This window comes from Dreissena polymorpha, chromosome 2 (genome assembly GCF_020536995.1).
Source record: "Dreissena polymorpha isolate Duluth1 chromosome 2, UMN_Dpol_1.0, whole genome shotgun sequence".
Lineage (NCBI taxonomy): Eukaryota > Metazoa > Mollusca > Bivalvia > Myida > Dreissenidae > Dreissena > Dreissena polymorpha.
The window spans coordinates 3,506,853-3,528,867 of NC_068356.1; the positions used below are offsets into that span (position 1 = coordinate 3,506,853).

General features: G+C 35.3%; 1 protein-coding gene across 24 annotated transcripts in view; it reads right to left on the bottom strand.

The window, feature by feature from the left end:
• Positions 1–22,015, bottom strand: part of LOC127865631 (neurogenic locus notch homolog protein 2-like) — an 85,935-nt gene that overhangs the window by 48,476 nt on the left and 15,444 nt on the right. For 7 of the 24 annotated variants that reach the window (XM_052405524.1, XM_052405518.1, XM_052405517.1 and 4 more), the window contains exons 13-22: positions 18,563–18,676; positions 17,886–18,002; positions 17,245–17,358; positions 16,577–16,693; positions 15,601–15,714; positions 14,936–15,052; positions 13,971–14,084; positions 13,307–13,423; positions 12,325–12,438; positions 11,660–11,776 (exon numbers count right to left, since the gene is read on the bottom strand). In XM_052405524.1, coding sequence (XP_052261484.1) covers positions 11,660–11,776; positions 12,325–12,438; positions 13,307–13,423; positions 13,971–14,084; positions 14,936–15,052; positions 15,601–15,714; positions 16,577–16,693; positions 17,245–17,358; positions 17,886–18,002; positions 18,563–18,676 — 1,155 coding nt within the window. Of the gene's footprint in view, positions 1–8,022; positions 8,137–10,056; positions 10,174–10,726; positions 10,841–11,659; positions 11,777–12,324; positions 12,439–13,306; positions 13,424–13,970; positions 14,085–14,935; positions 15,053–15,600; positions 15,715–16,576; positions 16,694–17,244; positions 17,359–17,885; positions 18,003–18,562; positions 18,677–22,015 lie in introns of all 24 variants that reach the window. The other 17 variants (XM_052405516.1, XM_052405533.1, XM_052405526.1 and 14 more) reach the window with 10 other exon arrangements.

Sequence of the window (22,015 nt, forward strand, 5' to 3'; positions counted from 1 at the left end):
TCACGATGAACTCGATCTTCTTCTCGACTAATACACGACCACTTCCCGAGCGCTTCTCGATCAATTTCCTACTCGACCGCTACTCGATATTTTTTGACATGTCAAAAAATATCGGATAGGAAGCCCGACCAATGCCTACCCACCCGACCGCCCCCGACCACTCATGCCGACCGAACCAGACCAGTTGCCGACCGATTGGTCGGGCTTGATCGAGTTGATCTGATCGGCAGTGGGAACCCAGCTTAAAACACTTAACACAACTTTGTCTTCCATAAGATTGAACTTACAATAGATCTGTAATGATTGAAAAACCAAACCGGACCGCTCAAGTACTTTCGTACTCTTTACATAAACAACTCATGTAAATTAAAGCCATAAGTTTTGATAGGAATTGTTTAATCTGTTGTTACATACAGCTTGCTGTACTTTGATCGAAATGTGTGCCGTTGGTTTTGCATTTCAGCTGATATTAAGAATGCATGGCAGTCTTTGCTATATGAATGCAACGGAGAATATAATGGTAAATTGTATGCAGTGAAACATTGTCTTTAAAAGAAACGGAACATTGCTGTGTTTTTGCATTTTGTTTCATTTTCTATTATCAATGTTGTGACTGTATACAACATGTTGATGAATAGCCACGGTCTCTAATGGCTAACTTAGTAACTTATGCATACATTCATACTCGGCATAATTTGTAAACAATTGCAATTAAAATAATCCCTGAAGTATTTACATAAAAATATTTATTTTGATACGATTTACGTATGCATAAGTATATAGTAATAATTAAAATGAGAAGCATTATCAGGATTGGAATTCTTATGCAAACCCGCCAGTCTTTTATATAATGCATTTAGCCGATTGCTTGAACAATACGGGACAATACTTTATCACAACATCTCATAAAACTGATTAAAATTGGGGTCACGGCCTTGAAACTCAATGCATTAACAGTTAAATGACGATTCTTACCCCATACGTTGCACATAAATAATCACTAACACAACCAAGTTTTATTTCAAATAGTATCCATACCAATGTTATTCAACTTAAAAAGCAAAAACAGACGCTTAAGTTGATTTTAGTGCAATTTGATTACTCACTAGTTTAATAAAGACCATTGCAACTTTATACAAACGTTCTAAGGCGCGAATAAATCAAACACATTATAGGATATTGTCAGAATCGTCCGAATATGGAATTATTCTCCGTAAAACCATTAATATTCAGTTTCCGTTATCGTTTTCGATGGATATGTATTACCAAGAGTATTGTCAACATGCATTTAATGTAAAGCAGTGAATTTATCCCGATATTAATATAATGCTAGTATAATTACTGAAATAGATTTATAGTATTCGATAGGGGCTCTTGTCCAGCAGAATCTTTTCGAAACTATTTTACTTAAATACTTTGCCTTAACTTTTCCTCAGTTTCATTTTGTTCGTAACAAAACGCTTGTATAATTATAAAATTTTACTCACTTTACTATTAAAAGAAATCACTCTTAAAACAATAATGTTAAATCAAAATAGTTATTCTTTGCCATATGTAACAATTGGAGGGTTGATCGCATGGAAAAACATAAAATCCCGATTGCAAAACCATCCCATGGAAGGGCAAATTGAGAATAAAAACCAATATATAAAGACATTGACATTTTACGTAAAAAATCTCAAAACAGGATAACACAGAAGCACTTTCTCCGCATACTGTATTGTCAATAAGCATATCTAAAAAGAAGGTACTGAAGTTTCCAAAATTTCCGTTTCGTAAAGTTTGCCCTCCGGCCGATAGTCTTATCATAACCGCTGGCAAACCACGGTTACCCGACGAGTCATCTGCCAATACCATCTATACAATGTAAGACAGGTTAATACGCATTAAATATTTTGAGATTAGTTAAGAAAAGTAAAATGACCAAAGTTTATTATGATTTGTGATGATAACACATATAAGCAATATGATTGTAATGACAGGTTATTTACAAAACACCAATATTACATTGTATTATTTTACATTCGTCATAATTTTTGTTTTCAGCACAAAATATTACGAACACGGCTAAACGTTTCGATATTTAATTGCTATCAATAGCCTCCGATAAACGAATTCGAATATATATGTCGTTACTATTAATAATTAGGTTAACGCACATTCTTACTAACTAGTTTTATTGATGAATCCACACATGTGACTGTTACAGTCGTCTTTGTCGTTACAGCATCTGCAATTACACGTTGGAAAAACTATTTATATTGACTATTGAAGACAAAATGTGATTGTTGGCAATAAGCTATTAATATATCTGGTTATACACGCGTAATTTGTGTTATTTTAGATTAAAGGTTTTTAATCTTGATTATCGTCTTTTGGGATATAAAGGTTTTATTATTTTTTTGACCTTTGACCTTGACCTTTGACCACGAAGGATGACCTTGATATTGAACTTTCACCACTCAAAATGTGCAGCTCAATGAGATACACATGCATGCCAAATATCAAGTTGCTATCTTCATTATTACGAAATTTGACATTTGACCTTGACCTTTGACATTGAAGGATGACATTGACCTAACCTTTCACCACTGAAAATGTGCAGCTCTATGAGATACACAAGCATGCCAAATATCACGTTGCTATCTTCAATTTCGAAAAAGTTATGGCCAATTTAAAGTTTGACGCAAACAAACAAACCAATAAACAAACCAACAAATAAACAGACAGGACAAAAACAATATGTTCTTCATTATAGACTGGGGCACATAAAAATTCACGTAACCTCGTGTGTCAAACGCTAACTCATTCAATTGGAAAAGCGGACTTTCAATACGCAATGCTTATTACACAGGTCATAGCATCCATTAAATTATTTGTGTAAGTTCGTTCCATGAGCACAAAATATTAAATAGATTATGCCATGTTTAAATTTGTACAACCGGTACTAGGAACATAAGGCATTTTGATCTTTCGATTGGAACATGCCTGCACATAATTTATATATAACCAATCAGTTTAAAAGCAAACGCTTACTGCGAACACACAGAAACACCGCTTCGCTTCGTAATCTGCGTACCGAAACAGTACTGAAAGGCCAGACATTCAGACTAAGAAAATGTGAACATTCATGAACATACATTGGTTTTTGTATTTATTTCATGAAGAAATACATTCGTATGATAACATTACGTCTTAACCAATATGTTCGAAATATGGAATTTAAAATTCCTGCAGATTGTGTGATTTAACAGACACGATAGCATATGTATTTGTATTAATGAATACATACGTCGTTGTTACAACATCCGCCGCTATAGACAATATGCAAGTCTTCTGTTATCAGTTGCTCCATTGAGCAAATCTGAAATAAAACAGTTTGGCTAAGTATAACATACGATGATTTTTTACAAATTCTTGGATTGACGTTGGTGTGTATACGTTCTTTTTCATCTGAATTAGTAAATAGCCATACTTCTGTCGAGTAATGTTGAACAGGATGACTAGTTGGTCAAATACGTATTATTGCCCCCATGGATTGAAGAGATATTGGCGATGTTGTAAATAAAATCCTGTCTCTTGACAGTATATCTGTAACTGTTATCAAAACAACAGTTTTCGAGTCTATATGATTTATGTCTTCGTTAACAAACATTAAAAATAGAATTATTGAACATGGGTCATTGTGTTTTACTCATATATGAGACATTATGTTATCGGATGTTTTGATTGATGCGAACAGTTCCCTTAGTGGGATGACCATCTTTAAACTTAAATTTTATGATACATCTTTTTGCCATAGCAATGTTTTATTTCTACTATCATAACATTAAGCTAACTGAATCAAACTAAAGTGTATTTTGTTCTTACCTAGGAACCTTATTCATCTGACCGTTATATATAAGACTGGAGAAAACGAAACCTTTGATCTTTTGATAACTGTTGTAAATCTTATGTATCGATTTATGTTTGGCACGCCTTTTACTTATTTGATTAAATTATATATTGTAAGGTATTGTTAATCAATGGTGTCTTTTATATCAAAAGTGTTTGTATTACCATATATGTTTCCAGAAATAAAGGCGGGTATAGTATGAATGTCATCGCCATATAAAAAGGGAAGGGGTCGTATAATTTTATATCGATATTGCATGGTTTTCTTTTTTTTCTAAAATATGTGTTCTACTTTTAAAATTGCCGTGTTTTGTGAATGAAGGAATGAAAACGGCTTCAATTCTTGGAACTAGCAATTGCATGTAACCGTGTTTCTTATTCCTATTGAATGTCATGTCGACATTAAGTTTTTCATGTCGACATTTAAAGCTGTTCAATGAATGTGATTGTATTAAACAAGTTCATATAATTAATAGCCAAACATAAACAAGACTTAAGACCCCGGCATTATATACAATATGTAAGGCACTGTAGTTGAAGAGTATGTCAGTGTTCATGCCATAAACATCTCGTTATTCCAGGTATGAAGTACCTTTGATTAAGTTTTGTATGATCATGTGTCATATATTGTCTGGTTAATTTGATAGAATGTTTCTAAAATACATGTCAGTTGTAAATCAATTTTATTTAATAATTTCTCTTTGATACCTGCGTCGTTTTTAAGCAAACATGTATAGTACCTGATATCTGTTATCACACACGATGGCATCAACACAGTCGCTGAGAGAGTTGAACATGTGACATGACCGACAGAGTAGTTGGTAACTGGGTGGAATCTGGCTCACGACACCTTAACATCAATTACGTTATGAAAAAGTGATAGGAACTAAGCTTTTCAAAAGTTCTTTTAAACTACAGACATAAAATAATTAACCATCCGCAAGTATCTGATACAACTTTTAGACAAAAATAACAAAACACAACACCATATTATATTCCGTGCATATACAAAACATGATGTAAAGAACATAGCATGTGTTATGAATATACCCATAGTTTTGTCGTTTTATATGAACACTGCATTTGGTTTTCCACTTAACGGTGAGATATTCTTTCATATTACCTTCGCAAAGCTGTCTAATGTAGGAAAGTAAACATTGAAATGTTAAAGGGACTGTCAACCACGAATGACGAAAAAAGAAAAGTTTTAAAATACCGTATTTTTTACAATTGTTAGTTAATATTGATTAAAATATCACGACTGGTATATTACATAACTTGAAAAACGTTCATATTTTCAGTATATTCGGTAATAAAATTTCGCGGTGTAAAAAATCGAAAGTACATCGCGAAAATATGTGACATAACATTTTACACACTATAAATAACGCAAGTAGATTGATCATGTTATATAACAAAAATATATACAATTCACTACGCATGCACAATTTGCATTTCTGGGTTTACCACGACGATGATCAATCTACTGGCGTACTTTTTTCAAGTAATGTAATATGCCAGTCATGATATTTTAATCAATATTAACTAATAATTGTAAAAAAATACGGTATTTTACAACTTTTCTTTCCTTTGTCGTCGTGGTTGACAGTCCCTTTAATAATATTGCATGGTGCACCGCTAAAAGTGTAAATAATTAAAAAAGTGTTTCATTTGCAAATAAGAAAATATGTTTGAAATGGTTAAATAATTGGTTTTGTAAGATGTATGTTTCGTTCTAAGATTCAAAAAAAGTCTCTGCAAACTATATTTAATATTATGATATAATAATAACAAGTTTTCAATGCGACATTTTTTTGCGTGCGATTGAAAATAAGTACTAATAGAAGATTCTACACATGTCAATGTTTTAAGGTACCGGTACACTGCTGTGCAATAAAAAGAGCCTATGTTTTTGTACAAATTCTCGTTTAGTGCACGCTTTTTGTACGCGTAAGTTCTGTTAGTATTAAATGGTTGCTGACAGTGTGTATAAGTCGCGAATATGGCTAAAAGATCACCAACACGTGTTGGTTCAATCGCATACACATCTTTTAGAAGAATACAATGTTCTTTATTTTTGGTTGCCGAGACTGACGTTGTTTACCTCAGTATCTAATTGACGGTCGTATGCAGTAATTTGGCATTATCTATGTAACATACATAACTAACATGTATTAAAATGTACCTTCACAATGATGCCCAGTGTAGCCAACTCGACACTGACACGTTGCATTACCGTGGTCGTAGTGGCAGTTTCCGCCATGTTGACAGTGAATGTGGTTCTCACAGGGGTCGACAACTAGTGAGGCCATTATAAAGATCATTACACATGCTCATTTTTCGATAAAATGATGACATAACAGATTGATAGGAAGATATGAACAAATCAAGGTCCTAGGTTGCCCGCCTAGAATGATCATTGTACTAATGAAGTTCCTGATAAATAAATGTTTTGCCTGTATTTGTTGTTAAGACATACAATGTTAAATTAAATATCTCAAAGTGTTGAACATGTTTTCATTCAGTAAAAAGTCAAGTTAAAACTTTAGTGGCTAGAAAAACTTGTGGCTAAATAGACAGGAAAAGAGGCTATACCAACTCGACACTGACACGTTGCATGAGCGTGGTTGAAGTGACAGATCCCAATTGTTTGATAATTAATATGGTGTTAAGGGTTCAATAATGTGTGTGATTATTGTATGGACCATAACATGTGTTACGATTACTCAGCTTAATTATATTAACATAGTTTTGAATTTTGTATATGAATTTTTAATGTACGGGTTTCATTGAATAAGCGCTTGACTTCCATATATACCTTCACAATTCTGTCCAATGTAGCCAATTGGGCACTGACATGTTGCATTGTCGTGTTCGTAGTGGCAAGATCCGCCATGTTGACACTGAACGTGTTTTTCACAAGGATCGACAGCTAGTGTGATGTAAAGAAATTATATTAAGAATATCTCTTAAAAAAGTTTGTATTATGTTTTAAACATACATACCTCATTCTTAGAAAGTCTTTACAAAATATATGTTTGATTAATTGTGGGCGCGGGAAAGTAAGTTAAGTTACATAATTGGCATCAATAGAATGTTCTTTAGTTATTGCTTTACGCTTGTGCACTGTTTATACGAGTACAACATTGTGTTCAAAGTCGTGTTGAAATGCACGATATCGGTACGTGATTATTCAAACCCTACAGGAAACGTGTGTTTGATAGGTGTTGCCGGTGGGTAGATTGTTGAAAACATCGTTCGACATATCACCAACAAGAGTCGATGCAATAGCATATCCATTGTTTTTGCGGAAACCCATTTTTTAGTTTTGGTTGCGCGAGATGGATGTTGTTTTCCGCGGTTTAAACTTGATGCCGGTCGGTGGTTGCGTACTAGGCTTTATTAAAACATTACTTGCATCTTGCCTTCACACAACTGTCCAGTGTAGCTAACTCGACACTGACACGTTGCATGACCGTGTTCGTAGTGGCATTTCCCGCCATGTTGAAAATTAATATGGTTCGGGTCGATAGCTTATTTAATGTGTATAATATATATCATGCACGGCTAATACGGTATTTAAGTTGCATAAATAAGAATATCTTGAACAATGTATTGATGTACTATTTTCTTAAAATATATGGCTCGTTCTTAGACAGTCTCTGAAAAATAGTTATATTATTATTTATTGTAATAGTACAAGAAAGTTGTAAACGAAACATTTTAAAGGAATCGGACAAGGGTACAGCGATACCTTATGGGTTGTGTCGATCGTGCAACTACTTAAGTTGCAGAATGGACACTACTCGTAAGGAATCGCTGAACTATTGCGCACCATTGATAACGCTTTTTAAGTGTTTTCGAATTCTCGCTGAAGTGCACGCTGTTATACAAATGAGTTCGAACCTACTTGAAGCGTTGTAATTGATAGTTGTTTAAGGTTGGTTAACAGTCGCAAACAATTTTATTTGTTATGGCATACCATTCTTCTGAAAAATCTTATGTTTATGTTTGGTTTCCCTCGATTAACGTTCGTTTCCGCAGTTTTTACTTGACCCTATTTGGTAGTTATTTGGCAACATCTATGTGCAATAGGTTTAATGAAACATAAACAAACTTGCAATTTACCTTCACACAGCTGTCCGGTGTAACCAACCCGACACTGACACGTCACATTGCCATTGTCGTAGCAGCAGGATCCCCCATGCTGACATTGAATGTGTTTCTCGCAGGAGTCGAGCACTAGTAAGAGGTAAAATATATTGTTGCACGGAACATATGGTATTATGTTAAAAAAACAACATAAATGAACATACATTTCTTTTCTAAAGTCTTCTTTTTTAGCGAAATTGTGAACATGTGTTCATGTTCTTAAAGACGACCCGCACAACAACATCCAGTGCGTCAACTTCTTAACACTATTGAAAAGCACCAGACTTTGTGACCTACATTTATTTTCGTCGGGCAATTGTTAACATGTTCATTCGCTTGTGGAGAATAAATCTTCCATCGAGGATTTGTAAAAAGTGAATACATGGTTGGTGCCGAGATGGAGAAAGTTTATCCGGTGAGGCGTAGAAAAAGAAAATAGGGCGAGCCTTTTTTTATTTCTCGGGCCGAATCGGATGATCTTTTTCCATCTCGGCACCATCCATGTATTCCATTTGTTCTGCTATATTTTAAATTATGTCTTTAACACATTTATCAAAGACAGACGATTAATTGACATAACAAAATAATTATTCAAATCGGGCCTCAAACATGTACACAACATTCCAGACGACCGAATTACTACCGATTGTGTCACGTAAAAAAAGTTCCGCATTATACTGTTCCTTTTAATACTTTCATATTAAACATGTAGGAGAAATTTAAAAAAATGAATCGAGAATATGATATGTGTATTGTTTGAAATGGAAAAAATGCAATATCAAAATAAAAACTCAAGTGCAAGGTCGTTGACTAAAACGAGTGTCTGTGAAAACAGATGAACCGTTAAATTTCACACTTAATGATTAATTATTTCCTATAAACTTTAAAAAATGTGCATATTAACAGTAGCGCCTACAAATAAGGATATGGATTTTCATTCAAATAAAGTGTTAATTTGTTCGATTTAATGATATTTCATTGAAAAATAAAATCGAGTGCAGACGGCCGAAAATGAGTGTGTATTAGTAGAGTGTAACATTTCTATTATATAAAAAAAACGCCGTATATTAAAGGTTATGAGAAAATAAATTTAAAGGCAACATTGATTACATTATTGCCATATGTTTGCTTGAATTAAATACACATTTATTACTTTTACTTTAGTTTTGATTTGACAAAACATTTCTCAGCAACTTCGCATATACATTTTGTAAAAGGTCAAATATGAGAACATGTTAATCGGCGCGTAGGGTAAGGTTGCCGGAGATCAACTAGTTTATTCGACCCTGATTTATTAGGTCAACGTTTGCAACAGAGGCAGGATTAAAATGCTTTCAGTCTATCATTGGTTAAATGCGTTAAATTACGGTTAAACGACGGATTTTCATCGCCAAGCGTTCTCTAATTGACGTTAAAAATATGCGAGCTGTCTTGTTGAGCTCAGATTGTCACAAATGTGTGATTAATAAGGCAAACAAATATTTAACGTTTTCTTTATGCCATGTAATACATGTAGCGCAAAACGGAAGCGGGAAACCTAGTTCGAAACGCTTCGAACAACTTTGGAAGCATCGTTATCACGCGCAACATTAAACTTAATTTCGCGCAGTTGCTCTTCAAATCGGAATAAAAAATATATATTATTTATAACTTACTCATAACACAATACATTATTACGTATACAAATAAACGTACGTAAGCGTTGTTAAACAAGCATGACACAATAATTCCAACTCGTTTACTGTTTAATATTTATTAATCATGTCTATACATTACATTTTTCATTAGGCCTCGTGTTTGAACACTTTACTCAATGTTCTACACTGCATTCAATGATAACATATGTGGGTGAAGAGTTCAGTAAGCACTACTGTATGCATATACAATAATAATAAAGATATTAATCCGAGTTTGGCGTTGCTTTCCGTAGTATTGTGTTGACTCTAGTCGGTTATTGTTTGGCGATCGCTATGTGAACTATGCTTAATACTAGCATTACTTGCAACTTACTTTCACACTGCTGTCCAGTGAAGCCTACTGGACACTGACACGTTGCATGGCCTTGAATGTCGAAGTGGCAAGTGCCGCTGTGTTGACATTTAATGTGGTTCTCGCAGGGATCGGCAACTACCGTAATGTGTAGAACATGTTATGCCTTATGATTTGACAGTTAAAATAATATAAACTTTGTTTTGTATTATACATGAACATTGAGTTTTGTTAACAAATTACATTGATATAGAATTACTCTTAAACCTTACTTTTAATCTGCTGACAAATATGGTCTACTGAACACTGACACAATGCATTGCCGTGAGTTTGAACCTACTGAAATCGACAGAATTCGTTAGATATCGCTTTACCCGTTCGCACTCTTGATGACGGTTTTTACTTTTCGAATTCTCGTTAAAGTGCACGCTTTTATACAAGTAAGTTCGAATCTACTGGAAGCGTTGTAATTGATAGTTGCTAACGTTGGGTAAACAGTTGCAAAAATCATGCAACAGATGGCAAAAAGTCTCTATGCTATAGTTTACCATTCTTCTGAAAAATGCTATGTTTATGTTTGGTTTCCCTCGGTTTACGTTGGTTTCCGCAGTATTTACTTAACGCGTTTAGGTAGTGTTTTTGGAAACAACTATGTGCAATAGGCTTAATTAAAAAATAAATCGCAACCTACCTTCACACAGCCGTCCGGTGTAACCAACACGACATTGACACGTTACATTGCCATTGTCGTAGCGGCAGGATCCGCCATGTTGACATAGAATGTGTTTTTCGCAGGGGTCGAGCGCTAGTATGAGGTTAAAAATATTGTTTGTTGCACGTTAGATGTGTTATTATATTTTTAAAAAATAAGAACATAATTGAATAAACTTGCGTTCATGTTCTTAACGACAACCCGCACAACAACATCCAGCACGTCAACTTGCTAACACTGTTAAAAAGCACCAGAGTTTGGTACCTTCTACAATTATTTTCGTCGGGCAATTGTTAACATCTTCATTCGCTTATGGGGAAAATCTTCCATAGAGGATTCGTAAAAAGAGAATACATGGATGGTGCCGAGATGGAGAAAATTTATCCGGTTAGGCTTAGAAAAAGAAAATAGGGCGAGCTATAGCGAGCCCTATTTTTTTTTCGGGCTGAATCGGATGATTCGAACGACTTCAAAAGCATCGTTATCACGCGCAAGATTAAACCCTATTTCGCGGAGTTGCTCTTCAAATTGGAAATAAAAATATAACTAACTTATACCCTACTTATAACACAATACATATTTACGTATACAAATAAACGTACGACACCGTTGTTTAACAAGCATGACACAATAATTCCCATTCGTTTACTGTCCAATATTTATTAATCATGTCTATACATTATATTTTTAATGAGGCCTCGTGTTTGAAAACTTAACTCAATACTCTACACGGCATTCAATGATTTCATATATGGATGAAGAGTCCAGTAAACACAACTGTACGCATTTACAATTAAAGATACTCATCCGAGTTTGGCGTTGCTTTCCGTAGTATTTTGTTGACGCTAGTCGGTTATTGTTTGGCGATCACTGTGTAATCTTTGCTTTATTCTAGCATTACTCGCAACTTACTTTCACACTGATGCCCAGTGAAGCCTTTTGGACACTGACACATTGCATGGCCTTGAATGTCGTAGTGGCAAGAGCCGCTGTGTTGACATTTAATGTGGTTCTCACAGGGATCAGTAACTAGTTTATTGTGTATAACATGTTATGCTTTATGATTTAACAGTCAAAATAATATTTATTTTGTATGTATTATACATGAACATTCAGTTTTGTTAACAAATTACATTTATATAGATTTATTCTTAAACTTTACTTTTAATGTGCTGACAAGTATGGCCAACTGAACACTGACACAATGCATTGCCGTGAGTTTGAACCTACTGGAAACGACAGAACTCGTAAGAAACGGCTTTTCCCTTTCGCACTCTTGATAACGGTTTTTACTTTTCGAATTTTCGTTAAAGAACACGCTTTTGTACAAATGAGTTCGAACCTACTGGAAGCGATGTAATTGATAGTTGTAACTGATAGTTGTTTACGGTGGGAAAACAGTCGAAAAATCATGCAACAGATTGCAAAAAAGTTTCTATGCTATAGCATACCATATTTCAGAAAAATCCTATGTTTATGTTTGGATGCCCTCGATAAACATTGGTTGACACGTTTAGGTAGTGTTTTGGCAACAACTATGTGCAATAGGCTTAATTAAATAATACATTGCAACGTACCTTCACACAGCCGTCCGGTATAACCAACACGACACTGACACGTCATATTGCCATTGTCGTAGCGGCAAGATCCGCCATGTAGACATAAAATGTGTTTCTCGCAAGGGTCGAGCGCTAATATGAGGTAAAAAAAATCGTTTGTTGCACGGAAGATGTGTTATTATATTGAAAAAATAACAACATAATTGAATAAACATATCTTTTGTTTAATCGTCTTTTATAGCGAAATAGTGAACTTGCGTTCATGTTTCTAAAAACAACCCGCACAACAACATCCAGCATGTCAACTTGCTGACACTGTTAACAAGTACCATATTTTGGTACCTTCTACATTTATTTTCGTCTGGCAATTGTTAACATCTTCATTCGCTTGTGGAGAATAAATCTTCCATAGGGGATTCGTAAATAGAGAATACATGGATGGTGCCGAGATGGAGAAAGTTTATCCGGTGAGGCTTAGAAAAAGAAAATTGGGCGAGCTTTAGCGAGCCCTATTTTATTTATCGGGCCGAATCGGATGATTCGAACAACATCGGAAGCATCGTTATCACGCGCAACATTAAACTTAATTTCGCGGAGTTGCTCTTCAAATCGGAAATAAAAAAAATCAATTACTTATAACCTAAATTATAACACAATACATTTTAACGTATAAAAATAAACGTACGTAACCGTTGTTTAACAAACATGACACAATAATTCCCATTCGTTTACTGTTCAATATTTATTAATCATGTCTGTACATTATATTTTTCATGAGGCCTCGTCTTTTAAAGCTTTACTCAATGCTCTACACTGCATTCATTGATTTCGTATATGGGTGAAGAGTCCAGTAAGCACTACTGTACGCATTTACAATTATAATGAAGATACTAATCCGAGTTTGACGTTGCTTTCCGTAGTATTTTTTTGACGCTAGTCGGTAATTGTTTGGTGATCACTGTGTGAACTATGTTTTATACTAGCATTACTTGCAACTTACTTTCACACTGCTGCCCAATGAAGCCTACTGGACACTGACACGTTGCATGGCCTTGAATGTCGTAGTGGCAAGAGCCGCTGTGTTGACATTTAATGTGGTCCTCGCAGGGATCGGTAACTAGTGTAATGTGTAGAAAATGTCATGCCTTATGATTTAACAGTAAAAATAATACTAACTTTGCTTTGTATTATACATGAACATTAAGTTTGGTTAACAAATTACATTTATATAGTAAGAATTATTTTTAAACTTAAATCTTAAAGTGCTGACTAGTATGGCCTACTGAAGACTGACACAATGCATTGCCGTGAGTTTGAACCTACTGGAATCGACAGAACTCGTAAGGTATCGCATTATCCTTTCGCACTCTTGATAACGGTTTTTAATTTTCGAATTCTCGTTAAAGTGCACGCTTTTAGGCAAAAGAGTTCGAACAAACTGGAAGCGTTGTAATTGATAGTTGTTAACGGTGTGTAAACAGTCGCAACAGATTGCAGGAAAATCTCTAAGCTATAGCATACCATTTTTCTGAAAAATCCTATGTTTATGTTTGGTTTCCCTCGATTAACTTTGGTTTCCGCAGTATTAACTTGACTCGTTTAGGTAGTTTTCCTGGCAACAACTATGTGCAATAGGCTTAATTAAAAAAAACATTGCAACTTACCTTCACACAGCCGTCCGGTGTAACCAACACGACACTGACACGTCACATTGCCATTGTCGTAGCGGCAGGATCCGCCATGTTGACATTGAATGTGTTTCTCGCAAGGGTCGAGCGCTAGAATGAGGTAAAATATAGTGTTTGTTGCACGGAAGATGTGTTATTATATGTAAACAAAATAAGAACATAATTGAATAAACATTTCTTTTGTTATATTGTCTTCTTTAGCGAAATAGTGAACTTGCGTTCATGTTCTTAAAGACAACCCGCACAACAACATCCAGCACGTCAACTTGCTTACACTGTTAAAAAGCACCAGAGTTTGGTACCTTCTACATTTATTTTCGTCGGGCAATTGTTAACATCTTCATTCGCTTGGGGCGAATAAACCTTCCATAGAGGATTCGTAAAAAGAGAATACATGATTGATGCCGAGACGGAGAAAGTTTATCTGGTGAGGATTAGAAAAATTAAATTTTTTATTTGTCGGGCCGAAACGGATGATTCGAACGACTTCGGAAGCATCGTTATCACGAGCAACATTAAACTTAATTTCGCGGAGTTGCTCTTCAAATCGGAAATAAAAATATCAATTACATATAACTTACTTATAACACAATACATGTTTACGTATAAAAATAAACGTTTGTAAACGTTGTTAAACAAGCATGACACAATAATTCCCATTCGTTTACTGTTCAATATTTATTAATCATGTCTATACATTATATTTTTTATGAGGCCTCGTGATTGAAAACTTAAATCAGTGCTCTCTACACTGCATTCAATAATTTCATATATGGATGAAGAGTCCAGAAAGTACAACTGTACGCATTTACAATAATAATAATAAAGATACTAATCCGAGTTTTGCGTTGCTTTCCGTAGTATTTTCTTGACGCAAGTCGGTAATTGTTTGGCGATCACTGTGTTAACTATGTTTTATACAAGCATTACTTGCAACTTACTTTCACACTGCTGCCCAGTAAAGCCTACTGAACACTGACACGTTGCATGGCCTTGCATGTCGTAGTGGCAAGAGCCGCTGTGTTGACATGTAATGTGGTTCTGGCAGGGATCGGCAACTAGTGTAATGTGTAGAACATGTTATGCCTTATGATTTAACAGTCAAATAATATTAACATTGTTTTGTATTATATATGAACATTCAGTTTTGTCAACAAATTACATTTATATAGAATTATTCTTAAACCTTCCCTTAAAAGTGCTGAATAGTATGGCCTACTGAATACTGACAAAATGCATTGCCGTGAGTTTGAATCTATCGGAATCGACAGAACTCGTTAGGTATCGCTTTACCCGTTCGCACTCTTGATAACGGTCATTTTTCGAATTCTCTTTAAAGTGCACGCTTTTATACAAATGAGTTCGAACAAACTGGGAGCGTTGTAAATATTTGTTAACGGTGGGTAGACAGTCGCAAAAATCGTGCAAAAGATTTAAAAAAAAGTCTCTATGTTAAAGTATACCATTCTTCTGAAAATACCTATGTTTATGTTTGATTATCCTCGTTTTACGTTGATTTCTGCAGTATATACTTGACGCGCTTAGGTAGTGTTTTTGGAAACAACTATGTGCAATAGGCTTAATTAAAAAATAAATTGCAACTAACCTTCACACAGCCGTCCGGTGTAACCAACACGACACTGACACGTCACATTGCCATTGTCGTAGCGGCATGATCCCCCATGTTGACATAAAATGTGTTTCTCGCAAGGGTCGAGCGCTAGTATGAGGTAAACAATATTGTTTGTTGCACGGAAGATGTGTTATTATATTTAAAAAAATTAAGAACACAATTGAATAAACATTTCTTTTGTTTAATCGTCTTTTTAGCGAAATAGTGAACTTGCGTTTATGTTCTTAACGACAACCCGCACAACAACATCCAGCACGTCAACTTGCTAACACTGTTAAAAAGCACCAGAGTTTGGTACCTTGTACATTTATTTTCGTCGGGAAATTGTTAACATCTTCATTCGCTTGTGGAGAATAAATCTCCCATAGGGGATTCGTAAATAGAGAATACATGGATGGTGCCGAGATGGAGAAAGTTTATCCGGTGAGGCTTAGAAAAAGAAAATAGGGCGAGCTATAGTGAGCCCTATTTTATTTTTCGGGCTGAATCGGATGATTCGAACGACTGCAAAAGCATCGTTATCAAGCGCAACATTAAACTTAATTTCGCAGAGTTGCTCTTCAAATCAGAAATAAAAATATCAATTACTTATAACTTACTTATAACGCAATACATATTTACGTATACAAATAAACGTAAGAAACCGTTGTTTTACAAGCATGACACAATAATTCCCATTCGTTCACTGTCCAATATTTATTGATCATGTCTATACATTATATTTTTAATGAGGCCTCGTGTTTGAAAACTTAACTCAATGCTCTACACTGTATTCAATGATGTCATATATGGATGAAGAGTCCAGAAAGCACAACTGTACGCATTTACAATTAAAGATACCCATCCGAGTTTGGCGTTGCTTTCCGAAGTATTTTGTTGACGCTAGTCGGTTATTGTTTGGCGATCACTGTGTGAACTATGCTTTATTCTAGCATTACTTGCAACTTACTTTCACACTGCTGCCCAATGAAGCCTACCGGACACTGACACGTTGCATGGCCTTGCATGTCGTAGTGGCAAGAGCCGCTGTGTTGACATTTAATGTGGTTTTCACAGGGATCGGCAACTAGTATATTGTGTAGAACATGTTATGCCTTATGATTTTACAGTCAAAGTAATATTAACATTGTTTTGTATTATATATGAACATTATGTTTGGTTAACAAATTACATTTATATAGAATTATTCTTAAACCTTCCCTTTAAAGAGCTGAATAGTATGGCCTACTGAATACTGACACAATGCATTGCCGTGAGTTTGAATCTATCGGAATCGACAGAACTCGTTAGGTATCGCTTTACCCGTTCGCACTCTTGATAACGGTCATTACTTTTCGAATTCTCTTTAAATACACGCTTTTATACAAGTGAGTTCGAACAAACTGGAAGCGTTGTAAATATTTGTTAACGGTGGGTAAACAGTCGCAAAAATCGTGCAACAGATTTAAAAAAAAGTCTCTATGTTATAGTATACCATTCTTCTGAAAAATCCTATGTTTATGTTTGATTATCCTCGGTTAACGTTGATTTCTGCAGTATATACTTGACGCGTTTAGGTAGTGTTTTTGGAAACAACTATGTGCAATAGGCTTAATTAAAAAATAAATTGCAACTTACCTTCACACAGCCGTCCGGTGTAACCAACACGACACTGACACGTCACATTGCCATTGTCGTAGCGGCAGGATCCGCCATGTTGACATAAAATGTGTTTCTCGCAAGGGTCGAGCGCTAGTATGAGGTAAAAAATATTGTTTGTTGCACGGAAGATGTGTTATTATATTTTAAACAATAAGAACATAATTGAATAAACATTTCTTTTGTTTAATCGTCTTTTTAGCGAAATAGTGAACTTGCGTTCATGTTCTTAACGACAACCCGCCCAACAACATCCAGCACGTCAGCTTGCATACACTGTTAAAAAGCACCAGAGTTTGGTACCTTCTACATTTATTTTCGTCGTGAAATTGTTAACATCTTCATTCGCTTGTGGATAATAAATCTTCCATAGGGGAGTCGTAAATAGAGAATACATGGATGGTGCCGAGATCGAGAAAGTTTATCCGGTGAGGCTTAGAATAGAAAATAGGGCGAGCTTATGCGAGCCCTATTTTATTTATCGGGCCGAATCGGATGATTCCAACAACATCGGACGCATTGTTATCACGCGCAACATTAAACTTTCTTGACCCTAGTCGGTAATTGTTTGGCGATCACTGTGTGAACTATGTTTTATACTAGCATTACTTGTAACTTACTTTCACACTGCTGCCCAGCGAAGCCTACTTGACACTGACACGTTGCATGGCCTTGAATGTCGTAGTGGCAAGAGCCGCTGTGTTGACATTTAATGTGGTTCTCGCAGGGATCGGTAACTAGTGTTATGTGTAGAACATGTTATGCCTTATGATTTAACAGTAAAAATAATATTAACTTTGTTTTGTATTATACATGAACATTATGTTTGGTTAACAAATTACATTTATATAGTAAGAATTTTTTTAAACTTAAATTTTAAAGTTCTGACTAGTATGGCCTACTGAACACTGACACAATGCATTGCCGTGAGTTTGAACCTACTGGAATCGACAGAACTCGTAAGGTATCGCATTATCCTTTCGCACTCTAGATAACGGTTTTTACTTTTCGAATTCTCGCTTAAGTGCACGCTTTTATGCAAAAGAGTTCGAACCTACTGGAAGCGTTGTAATTGATAGTTGTTAACGGTGGGTAAACAGTCGCAAAAAAATCGTGCAACAGATTGCAGGAAAATCTCTTTGCTATAGCATACCATTCTCCTGAAAAATCCTATGTTTATGTTTGGTTTCCCTCGATAAACGTTGGTTTCCGCAGTATTTACTTTACGCGTATAGGTAGTTTTTCTGGAAACAACTATGTGCACTAGGCTTAATTAAAAAAAAACATTGCAACTTACCTTCACACAGCCGTCCGGTGTAACCAACACGACACTGACACGTCACATTGCCATTGTCGTAGCGGCAGGATCCGCTATGTTGACATTGAATGTGTTTCTCGCAAGGGTCGAGCGCTAGAATGAGGTAAAATATAGTGTTGCACGGAAGATATGTTATTATATGTAAACAGAATAAGAACATAATTGAATAAACATTTCTATTGTTTAATTGTCTTTTTTAGCGAAATAGTGAACTTGCGTTCATGTTCTTAAAGACAACCCGCACAACAACATCCAGCATGTCAACTTGCTTACATTGTTAAAAAGCACCAGAGATTGGTACCTTCTACATTTATTTTCGTCGGGCAATTGCGAACACCTTCATTCGCTTGTGGCGAATAAATCTTCCATAGAGGATTCGTCAAAGGAGAATACATGATTGATGCCGAGATGGAGAAAGTTTATCTTGTGAGGCTTAGAAAAATAAAATAGGGCGAGCTTTAGCGAGCCCTTTTTTATTTGTCGGGCCGAATCGGATGATTCGAGCGACTTCGGAAGCATCGATATCACGAGCAACATTAAACTTAATTTCGCGGAGTTGCTCTTCAAATCGGAAATAAAAATATCAATTACTTATAACTTACTTATAACACAATACATTTTTACGTATAAAAATAAACGTTTGTAAACGTTGTTTACTGTTCAATATTTATTAATCATGTCTATACATTATATTTTTTATGAGGCCTCGTGATTGAAAACTTAACTCAATGCTCTCTACACTGCATTCAATAATTTCATATATGGATGAAGAGTCCAGAAAGTACAACTGTACGCATTTACAATAATAATAATAAAGATACTTATCCGAGTTTGGCGTTGCTTTTCGTAGTATTTTGTTGACGCTAGTCGGTTATTGTTTGGCGATCACTGTTAACTATGCGTTATACTAGCATTACTTGCAACTTACTTTCACACTGCTGCCCAATAAAGCCTACTGGACACTGACACGTTGCATGGCCTTGCATGTCGTAGTGGCAAGAGCCGCTGTGTTGACATGTAATGTGGTTCTGGCAGGGGTCGGCAACTAGTGTAATGTGTAGAACATGTTATGCCTTATGATTTAACAGTCAAATAATATTAACATTGTTTTGTATTATATATGAACATTGTGTTTGGTTAACAAATTACATTTATATAGAATTATTCTTAAACCTTCCCTTTAAAGTGCTGACAAGTATGGCCTACTGAACACTGACACAATGCATTGCTGTGAGTTTGAATCGATTGGAATCGACAGAACTCGTTAGGTATCGCTTTACCCGTTCGCACTCTTGATAACGGTCATTACTTTTCGAATTCTCTTTAAAGTGCACGCTTTTATACAAATGAGTTCGAATATACTGGAAGCGTTGTAATTGATATTTGTTAACGGTGGGTAAACAGTCGCAAAAATCGTGCAACAGATTTCAAAAAAAGTCTCTATGCTATAGCATACCATTCTTTTGAAAAATCCTATGTTTATGTTTGGTTGCCTTCGATAAACTTTGGTTTCCGCAGTATTTACTTGACGCTTTTCGGTAGGTTTTTGGCAACAACTATCTGCAAAAGGTTAAATTAAAACAATACATTGCAACTTACCTTCACACAGCTGTCCGGTGTAACCAACCCGACACTAACACGTTACATGGCCATTGTCGTAGCGGCAGGAACCGCCATGTTGACATAGAATGTGTTTCTCGCAGGGGTCGAGCGCTAGTATGAGATAAAATATATTGCATGTTGCACGCAAGATATGTTATTATATTTTGAAAAATAAAAAAACAGAATTGAATGAAAATTTATTTTGTTTAATCTTCTGTTTTAGCGAAATAGTGAACTTGTGTCCATGTTCTTTAAGACAACCCGCACAACAACTAACATCCAGCCCGTCAACTTGCTTACACTGTCAAAAAGCACCGGAGTTTGTGACCTTTTACGTTTATTCTCGTCGGGAAATTGCTTATATGTTCATTCGCCTGTGGAGAAAATATCTTACAAAGAGCATTTGTTAAAATTTGTTAAAATACTTTGAGTCTATCATTTGTAAAATGCGTTTTATTAGGATTAAACACGGATCATCATCGCTAATCGTTCTTCAAATGACGTTAAAAATACACAAGCTATCTTTTGAGCTTGAGCATTTACAATAATTATAGCGATACTAATCTCTTTTAAAACTTTCGTTATAGTGTATGTTTTATGTTCGCGTTAGTTCGAACCCGACTTCAGTTATTTATTGATGGTTGTTGTCGATAGGTTCAAATTTCAAATTTCGTAAGAAAGATCGTAAATTAGTTTCATTGCAAGCGTAAATAAATCTCGGAGTAAACACTAATTTTCTTTATTTTTGATTTCGCCGAGATAAGCGTTGCTTACCGCAGTATTTTGTTGACGCTAGTCGGTATTTTTTTGGAAATCACTGTATGAACTATGCTGTATATTAGCATTACTTGCAACTAACTTTCACACTGCTGTCCAATGAAGCCTACTGGACACTGACACGCTGCATGACCTTAAATGTCGTAGTGGCAAGCGCCTTATGATTTAAAAGTTGAAATAATATTAACATTGTTTCGTATTTTATACATGTAAATTGAGTTTGGTTAAAGTGATATTATGGGCATTTTTCACTGTTGAATTGAGCTGAAAAGAATTAACAGGTCAAACGAGTTAGTTAAAATGATAATACTGACCAATTATCTTCAACTCATCTTGCTACCAGTTGTTTATTAAAAACATATTTTATATTCGATATCTCACGTGACTCACCCAGTCCTGTAAGCCGAAATGATCCGTAAAACAAAACTGAGTCTTTGTGTCGTATGAACGAATCTGCACTAAAACTAAATTTAGGTACACATCGTCCATGCATGATCAGTTGTCAAACGAAAATACGGTTTATATTTAAATGCATTATTTTTCTCTTTCCGGGATATTGTTCTAGTATGTTGATGCTGCATTAACAAATCTAAGTGTATATAAAGTGAAAACAAACTGTTAGATGCCCATAATATCACTTTATCAAATAACATTTATATAGTATTATAAGTATCATAAAAGTCTAATTTTCACATTGATGACAAGTGTGGCCTACTGAACACTGACACAGTGCATTTCCGATGTCAAAGTGACAAGTCCCCGCCATTTCGACACTGAATGATTCGTCGCAGGTATCTTCAACTTGTGTGATACATATACAGTTGCATGGCTAATAAGGACAGCTTCGAATACGATATTTTATTTTGCTTAACATATACATGTATTTGTCGTTTGTAGAAGGGCTGTGTAAAGTATAAAAAAACGAGAGACCTGGTTATTAGTAATAGCAAAATCGTTACGAACATAATGTTTTATTGTACTGCTATGTCCATACGTGCTATTGATAACGGGCGTAGAGATTTCGTAAGGTTTCATTGATTTGCAAGCTTTTTG